The 13,301-nt window shown below is 39.5% G+C and overlaps 1 protein-coding gene across 1 annotated transcript in view; it reads left to right on the top strand.

The window, feature by feature from the left end:
* Positions 1–13,087, top strand: part of SACK1E (scaffolding CK1 anchoring protein E) — a 90,707-nt gene extending 77,620 nt beyond the window's left edge. The window contains exon 6 of the mRNA XM_089690968.1: positions 12,354–13,087. Coding sequence (XP_089547094.1) covers positions 12,354–12,584 — 231 coding nt within the window. The 3' untranslated portion in view covers positions 12,585–13,087. The remainder of the gene's footprint in view (positions 1–12,353) is intronic.
* Positions 13,088–13,301: the final 214 nt, after the last annotated feature.

The raw sequence follows: 13,301 nt of genomic DNA, 5'->3' as shown, positions 1-13,301 counted from the left end.
AGGTCAGGTAGACCAAGATAGACTGCAGCCACAACTGCCAGAAGATAAAAAAAACCCCACAGATAACCTTAGGATAAAAACAGGCTGCTCTGGAAAAAGATGGTGTGGTTGTTTCAAGGAGCACAATATGGCAATAATTGAACAAAAAGGAGCTGCATGGTCGAGTTGCCAGGAAGAAGCCTTTACTGCGCCAATGCCACAAAAAGCCGGTTACAATATGCTCGACAACACCTTGATACACCTCACAGCTTCTTGGCACACTGTAATCTGGAGCAATGAGACCAAAATAGAGTTTTATGGTCACAACCATAAACGCTATGTTTGGAGTGGGTTCAACGAGACCCGAACAACAAGAATGACATCCCCACTGTGAAGCGTGATGTTGGATTACTAATCTTTTGGGGGGGTGTGAGTTCAAAAAGCATGGAGAATCTTGTGAAAATTGATGGCAAGATGAATGCAGCATGTTAACAGAAAATATTGCACACAAATGCATTCTTCTGCACGAAAACTGTGCATGGTATGCTTGGACTTTCCAGCAAGACAATGACCCTAACCACATGGCTCCAGTGGTTACTGCAGAAAAAAGTGAAGGTCCTGGAATGGCCATCATGGTCTCCTGCCCTTACTATCATCGAGCCACTTTGCAGAGATCTCCAATGTGCGGTTCATGTAAGATGACCCAAGACTTGGTGGCACTTTGCCAAGACGAATAAACAGCTATACCACCTGCAAGAATTTGCAAAGCAGTGTGCAGGAGCGGACAAGTAGGAGAACTGTTTTGTTTACTAACAGCTTCCCCCCGTTGGAGATCCTCGACAATCACCAGGCGCTGGCGAGTAATCACTGGCTGCGGCCCGGTGATTGACAGCCACGGCTGCGAACGACGGCACGAGTAGGGCGCATGCACACCTCATGCGCGTCCCCCTACATATATGTGTGATTTTGCACACAGCTGCCTCCCTGTAGCACTATTTCTGCTATGGGGCAGAGCTGAATCAGTTAATTTGTTTACTTGTTGCCATGTTTTGTTTTTGTGATTGTGCCAGAACAGAACAGAAATGTGTTTTGCCTGCTCACTCATGTTTTCTTTAAAAATAGTACTGTATATTACCAATTCTCCAAGAGTATGCAAACTTTTGAGCATAGCTGTATATAACAAACATCAATGAATGTAGCTATGCAGTATATTCAATAAAACATTAAATGCAACCATTTTAAGTAACTAAATTTATCTTTCTAGCAGCCCCTTTTAATCCTCCCCTACAAAACCACTGGGAAAACTGAACCCCCCCCCCAACAAAAAAAAACACTCTGCTTTAACAGTACACATGTGCTGGCAGGAGGAGAGAACAGAGCGAGTATCAGCATGCCAATCACACACTGAGGGCAGCTACGTTTTGACAAAATGTTTAAGCCATGCTATACTGTTTGGCCGGGTTAGCCCATATCATAAAATTGGTTGCTCAAACTATAAATCACATGGCAGGTGAGATAGTTACTCTGTATGTGGTTACTCTGTGTATTTAGCTTCAAATGAAGACCTTTTAAGTCTGGTGATGCTTTCAGTCCATAACAATGGGTTTTCTGAGCTATTGATTTTTAACAGGCTTGGGAAATGCTAGTAGACTAACATTAAAAATAAAAGCATACCCTTCTATTTGTGAACAGTTGTTCAGGGTGTGGTAGAGTTTAGGTCCTTTCTTTCAAATACTGCCACCATCTTGTACCTTATGCCAGCCTATACAGCTGATCGTAAAAGGATTTCCATTGGCCTGTTGGTTACACCCTTATCTCTGTGGCCATTGTTTGACAAATAACAGAATCCTGGTTGGCCATAAGCGTTTGTACACAATTGCATTCTTTACTGCAATGATAAGGCCTACTACTGTTGTTATGCTGAATAGAGAATCTAGGCTATGTGCCAGGTATGGCACCACATCCATCTGACCCACATTCCAGCTACGCCCTAATGATTATTTTGTTACCATGTTGCTTTGTTTTCCTTATTCAAAATCACCTATCGGTATTTGGCTGAGGTTTGAAATAATGTTCCGTAGCAAGCAGGGAAAAGTATTTATGTTAAATAATAAACTCGCATTAAAATAATTGTCTAGTCTGCTCAACTTCCAATCATTTTTTTCAGCCCAATTTTTACTCAGTTTTAAGAGCAGGTAAAAGTAGCAACAAGTCATAGAAATTGATTTGCAGTCATTGGCAGGCATTGGGCCAGATAAACTAATACTTTTACCTGAATGTGCCAAATAACTGTTCAGTTTGAAGGATTTGGAAAAAAAAGATGTGGCAACTGTAAAAAGAAAAATCCCATGAGGCTTTTTGTATAAGCTTGGGATGTTACAAGACTTTAAAGAAGTAAAAAGTGTGAAACTATAACTGTACTTCAACTATACCAATATTATGGTATGTATAATGATGTTGACCATAGGATCACGCTGTGTTGTTCATATTCTGAAGGATATGTCATACTCTGACAGTCTTCATCTTTTAACAGTTCTCCACTTAGAGCTTCATAAGGTTGTTTGGTTTGTATTGGATTTAAACAATTTAGACTGGTATTACATTTTTAAAAGATATGCGGTGTATATCTATAAAGTTTAAATAATACCTATATCAGAAGTAAAGAAAAGTAAAGAAATGAGGCAATGAAGATAGAAAAACAGGAGAGGACAAGAGAGGAGAAGCAAGAGCAACCAAAGATAGAGGGACATGGGCAGGGGGCTGTCTGAACAGTCTACTGTAAGCTGGGTACAAAGTAGAATTTTGTTTGAATGTTCCTATAGAATTTGGTTCTCAGAACATTCTTGCCATCATTGAGTCATCAACTAATTTCATTTGAAGACCCTTAAAATTTTGCCCAACTCCATGTAATCCTAGATGTATTATACACATTTCATTACAATAGGTCTGATTTTTCCTGAATACAAACCATATTTACAGCTAGAATTCCATTTGAGAAATTGTTCCATTCTGTTCCTAAAAAAATTTCTTATAGTTACAGTTAATAATTAATTTTGATTTGACCTAACTAATCATTAGAAAGTCGAACAAATGTTCTAAAAAGATAATTTTCAAACAAAATTCTGCTTATGTGTACCCACCATTAGCTTTTATAATCTTAGAGGAAGGGTAAGCCAGATACCCTTATGGTAGGATAAGAATACAGAACGCAGGGGTCCCATACTACTAAAAACTTGCTATGTGTATCTAATAAAATGCTAGACACTTTTTTTTTACTAATCATATCATAAAGCCAGCTATTCTGGATTTTACATGAACAGTTAGTTTTTTTTAGCTTCTAGTCATGTGTTGAGCAGCTAATAAAATATTAAATCTAGTTTTTAAGTGCTAAATTATCAAGCTTAAGAAAATACAATTTAATTATACAACATGCTGCAACCCATCAGATGACTGAACATTTTGAACACTGGATGTTTGCTTTCTTTTCAAATCATCCTCCATAAATTAATTGAAAGTAATCTTGAAAAAAGTAATAATAAATTAAACTCCAGTGAGTTATTTGGAACATGTTTTTTTTTTTTTTTACCCAAGCCTTTTTTGGTCACATACTGTTTTAACATATTTTTGTAAGGAGTCTTTTCACTTTAACCACTTGACATCCAGAAGGTTCTACTCCCTTCATGACCAGGACATTTTTTTTTTGCTAGTCAGCACTATGCTACTTTGACTGGCAATTGCTCAGTCATGCAACACTACCCAAATTAAATTTCTATCATTTTTTCACGCAAATAGAGCTTTCCTTTGGTGGTATTTGATCACCACTGGACTTTTTATTTTTAATTAAACAAAAAAATACAAAAATCTTGAAATAATTTATTTTTTCTACTTTCTGTTATAAAACATATCCAATCAAATCACATTTCTTCATAAATTTTTAGGCCAAAATGTATTCTGCTACATGTCTTTGGTAAACAAAAAAGTTACAATAAGTCTATGTTATTTGGTTTGTGTGAAATTTATGGAGGTTAATTTACTAAAACTGGGTAGTGCAAAATCTGGTGCAGCTGTACATGGTAGCCAATCAGCTCTTAACTTCAGCTTGCTCAGTGAAGCTTTGACGAAAAAACCTGGAAGCTAATTGGCTTCTATGCAGAGCTGCAACAGATTTTGCACTCTCCAGTTTTAGTAGATCATCTCCATAGTGTCTACAAACATGGCATATGTACTGGAATTTACACAGCTTTTAAGCAGCTATGACTTTCTGACTACCTATCACATTTCTTGAGGCCGTAAAATGCCATAAACACCCCACAAATCACCCCTTTTTGGAAAGTAGACGCCACAAGGTATTTACTGAGAGGCTTGTTGATTCTTTGGAAGATGCTATTTTTTCTTCACGTTTTTGAGAAATGAAAAATGTGTTTTTTCTACAAAACGTTGTCACTTTACTGAGAGATTTCTCACACATGTCATGGCTCTACCAGGCATTACACCCCAAAACACATTCTGCTACTTCTCCACGTGTTAATACCACATGTTGGGGATACCACATGTGTTAAACTTTTTGGGAGTCTAGCTGTGTACAGGGGTCCAAAATTCAGTGAGCACCTTCAAAGGGCATAAGGTGCGCATTTGATTTCCTGACTACCTATCACAGTTCTGGAGGCCCTAAAATGCTAGGGTAGTACAAACAACCCCCAAATGACCCCTATTTGAAAAGTAGACCTTCTAAGGTATTTGATAAGAGACATGGTGAGTATTTTGTAGATTTAATTTTTTGTCACAAGGTTTTGAAAAATGAAAAAAGAAAATATACATTTTAATTTTTTTCATCATTTTGCAAAAATTGGTTGTGGCAACAAATGAGATATGCAAAATACTTGTGCCTGTGGGCTGAACAACAAAAAGAATCTAACAGATTGCTCTATTCACATCGCTCGATGTGGATGAAGTAATCTGTGCCAGAAAAAAATGTTTCGAGCATAGGAGCTACCACCACTTGACCACCCTATGCTCCTAATGCTGGACATACAGTTTCTTTTTTTTTTAACTGCAAATAGAGAAATCTACCCCTGCAACAGAGTACACAGATCACTGCTGCAGCTGACTGGCATTCCTGCAAAGCAAACAACAGTTGACAATAATACACAGTAACAATATAGCTCAATAAAACAACAACTTTTTTTTGTAAATAACTTTTCAGAATGAAAACCTTTCCAGCCTTTGATTGTAGATTCTCTCAAAATTTGATAGATGGGTTTCTTACTACCTAACATCTTTAGAGATGCTTTTTGTGCAAAATTGTGTGGACTCCAATACTGTGCCATGCTGTACCCTAGAATAATAGTTTACTACGGTGTGGTAGAGATGGAAGCAGTCCTTGATTAAATACATTTTTGTATCACTGTCTACCTCTGTGGTAGGATAAATACTGCTTCATCATTTGGTCGTTGATGTCTACAATTCCCATATTTAGATTATAGTTGTAGATGCAGAGAGGCTTTTCAACTACACTAGATATTGTCTGAATTTGGACCGTCGTGTCTGGGTGAATGTAAGACAGGATGAATATATTACATTTGTCTTTCCATTTTACCGTTAGTAGGCCTTCATTCTGAAGGCAGGCTTACTTCCCCTTTCTAAGTGGAGTATTAACAAGCCATTGGGGGAAGCCCCCGAGATTAGGTAGCATAGTGACACAGCAAGGAACACATTTCTAAAAAGTGGCAAACTTGCATAAAAGTTTTCCACATACAAATGGTACCCCATATTGAACAAGGGTGACAACAAGTCCCACGCTATCTTACCACTGCTCCCCATTTAGTCTGGGCATCCAGGGGGCTCCACTTGATTGTCTTTTTCCTCATAAATTCAAAATCAGTACGTATAGCCTGTGTCCCTCTCACAGATCTTATACATTTTGACTTCATATCTGGCATTCATGCTGGGGAGATATTGCTTGATTACAAGCCTGCCAGTAAAATATACAAAGGACTTGTCTATGCTGATGTTTTGTTGGGAAGTATACATATCTGCAATTTTCAGGGGCAGGCAATTTATGAGGGGCCAAATTTTGTGGAGCTGATAATAGTCACGGGTACCCCGGGGACAACAGAGTTTATTGTCACTGAAATGCATACAACTCATTATTACCGTTATTTTCTTTTCCTGGCCATTGCAGCAGAGAACTTGGGCATATGATGAATGGGGTCTGTGGACCAATATGATTGCAATTCATTCTTTTTTTTTTTTAATACCCATGTTAAAGGTTAGGCCCAAAAAAGTTTTAAATTCGGAAACCTTGATAGGGTTCCACTCGAATGGCCTGGCAAGGTATGAATTTGGTTTGGTGGTGATGTACTGTTAAGCATAAATATAACTTTGGTCCACAATCAAATTATAAAGGTCTTCAGTAAAAAACAGCTCAAAAAAGTCAAGGGGCATTGTTAAGTTGGCTGTTTCCACCTGAACCCTGGGCTGGGCTGTTAATGGGGGGATAACGTGTGTTGCTGAATTTGGGGACAGCCAATTAGGGTTTGTAAGCACCTCTGGAAAGCTTCCATGGGCTCTACGGGCCCATGTGCGATTTCTTGTAGTTTCATTAAAGTGGTTGTACAGGCTGAAGGTTTTTTACCTTCATGCATTCTTTGAATGAAGGTAAAAAACCTTCTGTGTGTAGCATCCCCCCACCCCCTCTAATAAGTCCCCTCTTGATCCAGCGATGTGTACTGGCTATCCCGGGACTCTCTCTTCTCATTGGCTGAGACATCAGTGGGAGCCACTGGCTCCCGCTGCTGTCAATCACAGCAAGTGAGCCAATGAGAAGAGAGAAAAGACGGGGCCAAGCCTCAGCACTATGTGTGAATAGACACACAGAGCAGAGGGTAACCCCATAGCAAGCTGCTTGCTGTGGGGGCACCCAACAGGGGGGGGGGCCAGGAGCGCCAGCGAGGGACCCAAAAATAGGAGTATCCAGGCTGCTCTGTGCAAAACCACTGCCCACAGCAGGTAAGCATAGACATGTTTGTTATTTTAAGAAAAAAATTATGCCTTTAGAATGACTTTAAACTGATAGTGCTGGCCGCTTCACCATGACATACTATAGTGCTAGTGTCTAAAAGGCCAGGATGTACTACACTACTGGAGTTTGCAAGATCACATAAAGTAGTACTTGCACCCAGCTGCATCTGAGCATGATTATGTGTTTCTAGCACTGCAGCAACATAGGGGTGGGTATGCCTTGTTTTAGTAGGGACCTCTTCACCATCATCTTAGCTAGCTGTCAGAGTGTTTCTGCTTTGTACAGGTTCATATTCTGAGCCCAATTCTGATAGCAAGGCCTCAACTTCATTCTCATCTGTCATGCTCAGAATCTTGTACACCTCCTCACTAATGTATCATTTTTTGGACATTTTGGGCACTAACTTTTCAAACACCTAGTGGCGACTATGTGAAATATAGCTCCTGGCTAGTTATCAGGAACTGCTTGTGCACTGGAAATGAGATTTACTGCTAGAGCTAGCCAAGATCAGGCCTGATCTTGCTAACACTGGTTTTGTGGATAATGGGGGAGATTTACTAAAACTGGAGTATGCAAAATCTGGTGCATCTCTGCCTTGAAACCAATCCGCATCCAGGTTTTATTGTCAAAGCTTAATTGAACAAGTTAAAGTTAGAAGCTGATTGGCTACCATGCACAACTGCCCCAGATTCCGAGTGCTGGCCATGATTGGGGCATATCCTGCTAACACTGCATTTTGGGGGAAACTATACTTTAAGGGACACTAGTATAGTTCTGACCGTAACCAGGACACGGACCTGGAAAGACAGTATACAGGTAATGGTAGCGATCAGTGACTTATAGTGAGACTATTATAGTGTGGTGGGCAATCAGGGACTGGGGATAACGGACTCTGATACTATCTGACATCACTACTGACATTAATACAGCGATCAGTGATAACACTGTACTCATGACACTGGCTGGATGACAGGGGTGATCAGAAGGGCAATCAAGAGGTTAGCTGTGTGCCTAAGAAGTGTATGTGTGCTGATTTTACAAACACATCAGGCTGAGATCTTCTCCCCCCAGCTAGCTGTCACTGTTTTAAAAAAAAATGCGGCCATACAGGGCTCCACCTGCCAAGTCACGTCATTTATTCACAAAGTTCTGTGAATGGGAAACTACAAGTACCGAAAGTCTTTGCGGCTGTTGGCTTGTAGTTCTCAATGAACTACCATGGCATTGTTGAGCACTGTGGTAGTTCACTGTGTCTTCTTCTCTGTGTGTATCTGCATGCCCGTACAGGTACAGACAACACTGACAGGTCTGCAGGAGTCCTGCATGGCACCCGCAATCTGATGATCATGAGAGCAATGCTTTCTAGGCTCCAAGTGAAAAAAAAAATTTTTACCTGCAAAAAAGATGTGAATTTATTTATTTTTTTTAAGGTGAACTTATACTTTAAGTTTACTTCTGCTTTAATGCAGAAACCAAATGCCTCCCATTACTAGAGCTTTACTGAACCAGAGACTGCTTCTGAGCAGTGCAATGGTGTCACCTGCTGGTTAGTTACCATAAAGCAATACAATTGATTTAGGTAATGCTGTTTCCACTGTACAGTAATTCTTAGAGCAGTGTCTTCTGCAAGCATAATCAGTGCAAGTAGAATATAAGAGCATTTATAATGACTCAGAGACATAAGTAAGACCCTTCTGTGCCCTGGTGATTGATATGTCAATCATTTACTGATGTGTGCTAATTCTTGGCGGCTTTTCAACAAAATTTCATCTGGGCTTAAATTCCTACAGAGGGCATTTCTCATCGAATTCTCTTCTAACACCTGTAGCTTGGACTGAGATTCTGGAAAAACTACACAACAGAATTAAAATCCTGAAAAAGGTTCTTGTTCACTTTACTAGAAATCTTTTTTAGTTGCCTGTGTCCCCATTGGAGAGATTTTCCAGCATATCCTGTTCTAACTGTACTAAATAACAACCATAAAATATATAGGCAGTGAAGAGAAATCTACCAAATACAGAAGTTACAAGCAGCAGTAAACAATTTAGCAAAATGTATAATCATTCCCTGCTATATCCAAAACTAAAAAAAAGAAGTTTAGTCTGGAGTCTGGCTTTAAGTATATCAGTCCAGGGATGTAATAGTTAGGTGTGGTCAATATCTTTTTAGAAAAGGGTCTTTATTTGCAGTATCAATAGCATATCGAAGGGTACATGTATCCAAGTATTGTGTCTGAGTGGCTGCATGTATTAAAGTTAGTGTACACTATGAGTGGTAAGAATCTAGGTGCAACCACTCTATCAAGGCTAGCCATAAATGCTTAGATTTCTCTTGTTATAAACAAAAAAAAAAACCCAGCAGAGCAATGTCAGTATAAAATTCTACTCCAATGAGGATAAAACACCATCCACTTACATGTCACATTAGGAACATCCAGCCTGGTTGCAGAGCATTACACCAGCTCATGGGATAACACCAGTGGGGTAAAGACAAAAGAGCTAGGATCCACACATTGCCCAATGGTATGTAAACAGCTTGGACCGGAAGATGACAAGCAGCCAGTAGATCAGTGAGTGCTAGTCAGAGCAGCTGCACAGGAGAGGTACAGGCAGGCAACGCTGTAAGAGACCAGGGGGCGGACTGACCATTTGGAAACTCTGGCACTGCCCGAGGGCCCGGGGTCAGTAGGGGGCCCCATGAGATGCCCCTGGTACCTTTTTCATAGGCTTTTTTGAGTTTGGGCAAGGACACAGGGGCCCCATGATTGCCTATTGCCTGGGGGCCCCATGAGTTGTCAGTCCACCCCTGTAACAGACACAGCCAGCACACTCACCACTGATGCAGTGGAACACTGGAGGGGCAGGCAATGTGTTTTTGGGCTACTAAGCCCTGCAAGATGAACGAAAAAAAATCAATTGAATCCTTCATCCACGCTAGATTTGGTGGACAAAGGAATCTATATTGCTGGCCACTGTTGTCAGAGCTGCCTGAATACTCAAACAGCGACTGCTTCTGATTGGATGCAGACACTGTTCAGCCCAAAATATTCCACTTAGTCTCTTTGATTTTGAAACTGACTTTTTTTATTGAGCTTTGTGGTGCCAGCAAGGCCACCCATGGCTAGAATGTCAACCCATTTCAGCAGCCATGTATGGCTAGTTTAGGTTTTACAGTTGCTACCACTTTTTGTCAAAGATTTTTCTGTTTATAATTATACAATAGTTACCTGGCTCCCAACTGTCTCGCATTTGGAGGCACTGTCCCCTTTTTTAAAACTAAATCCCCCTTTTTGGTCAGATTTGTCTATTTCTATACAAAATGTGATATTTGATATTATATACTACCTAAACTGCACTAAAATGTATATTCAACCTCTATATTTACTTTTCAAAATGCCAAATGCAGTAATATAAAGTAGAAACTGAGGTTAAAAAAAGCAGATATGTGGTTTAACTAATCATCTTCTGCATATTGGACCTTAGTGGTTTATGTAACTGAAGCCTTGGTAGGGAGGTGTCCTTTGTCTACATACTGTGTACTAAAAGGTTTTGCTCTTTATCATTTTAGAAAGTTGGAAGGTATGTAATTGTTCTTTTAAACCACCTAGCTCTTTCAATATATCCAGTGGTATAAATCAATTTTTCAAACATTATATATGACCTGCACCTTTAAGCATTGTAATGGGCAGGGTCAATGTAAACATGGTTCTTCAGACAAGGAGTGAACATAGGCAAGGAATTTTCTTCATAATGCTATATGATTTAATATCTTCACTTTCAGGAGCCATATTTCTATGCTAAGATGCATGTATGCAATCACTGAGGATAAGGCAGCCACTGCATAACTGTAGCTAATCTATGTCCATCCACTGTGCAATTCTAGACAGCCAATTGTGGAAAGCAAATAGCTCATTTAATAGGCTTTGTGATGCTTTATTTGCTTTCAGTTCCTGCCTGGAGACATGTAGTATACACTGTAGTTAAACTTAATTAGCTGTTGCCTGCTTTTAACAGTTTCTGATCCCCAATATTTACATAAGTGCACTGTAGCATAGAAATCAACTATGATTCCCAACGGTGAAAACCTTCAATTTAGCAGGTGCATAGAGCATAAATGTTCTTTGTTCTCACTTGCAATGTTTATACTGGTTTGGACCTGCGATGACATCTCTCAAAGCACAGAAAACGAAAAGGCAGACATAAATGGGATATACTGTATTTGTGTAGGTGTCTGTTATCCCTGAATATGATATAAAAGCAAATGCTTTAAAAAGTGTGCTCTATCCAGAATGGAAACAGTAGAGTGAAAACTAGGTGCAGTATATAGGAAAATACTTTATTAAAAATCTCAAGTGGCAACTCACAAGATGCATAAGGATAAGAGCATGGAATCCACCCAGTGGGGTTTGCTGTTGGGCTTCAGTGTATTTGCTTCCGGGCTCCTGAAGACACACTGAGGCTCAACAGCAAACCACACTACATGAATTAAATGCTGTTATCCTTATGCATCTTGTGAGTTTCCACTTTTGATTTTTAATTCTTTTTCTATACACTGCAATTAGTTGGCGCCCTCTGCTGTTTCCTTTATGTATTGCAGAGATGACTTTAGTCTCATTGAGAAGCTGCCATTGATATCTTTGGACCTACACCCCCACAGCACACTCACGTATATGATTATGCTGTAGTTTAGTTGTTTCCTTACCTGTGCCATTCTTGATAATTCCCAATCCAGAATGGGAATGCTTGTGGATAATAGTATGTTCTTACACATGCGTTAATTTATGAAAGAAAAGCAAATCATACTTACAAATACAGGTTGGCAAGTGGGGATAGTGAATGCAGATTGTTAGAAAAGATGCACTGTGAGTAGGTGGAGGGTAAATGCAGGTTGTTGGGAAGGGGGTGTTGGTAAGCTGTTGTTAGGAGGGTGAAGTAGTCGAGTATGGAATGTGCTGTAACTGTGCAGTAGTGGTAGAGATGACTGAGAGGATGGTAGGTCAATAATTTAGCAGGATTGCTAGAGGGAGAGCAATAGTATCAATGTGTGCAGTAAGGTTGTTGATTTGGCGGTATGGATCACTGAGCTTGGGTGGGTATAGGAGGAATGAGTATAGTAGGGCCTAATGCTCATTCATGGGGACAACCTTTCCTTTAGGGGTAGGTGCATTTATGCGTGAAAGGTAAAGATTTTGAGTAAGGCCAGTGTGTGAGTGGATAAAAATCTTAACCGAAAACAATGCAGCAGCATTGTCAGCCACATTCCTGAAGATTATTGCGCTATAGAATAACTACCTTTTAAAATATAAATTCATCAACAAGTTGGGTAATATGTGAATTTTGTCTTTTTCCAACAGGGCAAACGATGGACAACAAAGGATACTCCAGCAATGTTACTGATGAGGCAAAGGGCTTTTCCTGGTGAGGAGAACAGAAACAGAGAGTCTTCAAATCTTACCCCTTTTCAGGGTCCAACAACTGTAACACCTATAAGGCTACAAGGACAGTTAGTTCATGGAGTGTCAACGACTTCTTTGCCCAGACCATGGACTAATTCGGCAAGACATGGAAGGCTACAATACTATTGACCCACATTTATACCAAGTGGACATCTTCCTCTCACTCTGGTATCACTATAATGTGTTGGTTTAACCTAAATGCAGACTGCAACTTGTCTTTAATAACATTCTCTATACTTTAAACTGAGACCATTATGCATATCTATAACTGGAAAGTTAAGTGGGTGACTGGTAAACTTGGTGCTAAGCACAAATGAGAGCGGTTCTGGTGGAGTGAATACTATGTTGATATTCTTCTTGCATCTCAAGTCGAAAGGACACGCTTAGCTAATACAAGACACTTCCGTAAGCTGGAAATGCCATAGTAATCCTGGATAACAGTGGATTTGTACTGATTTAAGAAACTATACAAAATATTTTCTTGCTCTAGTTATAACATACTTCTGATAACATGCTGAAGAGACAATGTGAATGTGTCTTAAAACACCAAAGGCAGCTCATATAATTATCATATAATGTTCAAATTAGATAATTGTACACCTTAAATTTGTTAATAAAAATATGAACCACAACTTGTTGTTTAATAAGAATTTTACCAGCCTTTCAAATTGATGATGTCAGAATAATTACATGAAGCCAAGTCATATTTTTCTGTCTGATTAAATGAATGATTTGAAAGTGAACCAATTGGCAAATGTTATAACAGGAGCACCTGTAAAAGAAAATTATGACTCTTTATCTGTCCAGTGGGTGGCAAGTCTAATCTTTGTTGTTTTGTAGAGCTAC

The sequence above is a fragment of the Staurois parvus genome, unplaced genomic scaffold, assembly GCF_062004578.1.
Source record: "Staurois parvus isolate SC_StPar_1 unplaced genomic scaffold, SC_StPar_1.0 ptg000548l, whole genome shotgun sequence".
In the NCBI taxonomy this organism is placed as follows: Eukaryota; Metazoa; Chordata; class Amphibia; order Anura; family Ranidae; genus Staurois; species Staurois parvus.
The sequence above is the reverse complement of the archived record's forward strand: the minus strand, read 5'-3'. Positions and strand labels throughout refer to the sequence as shown.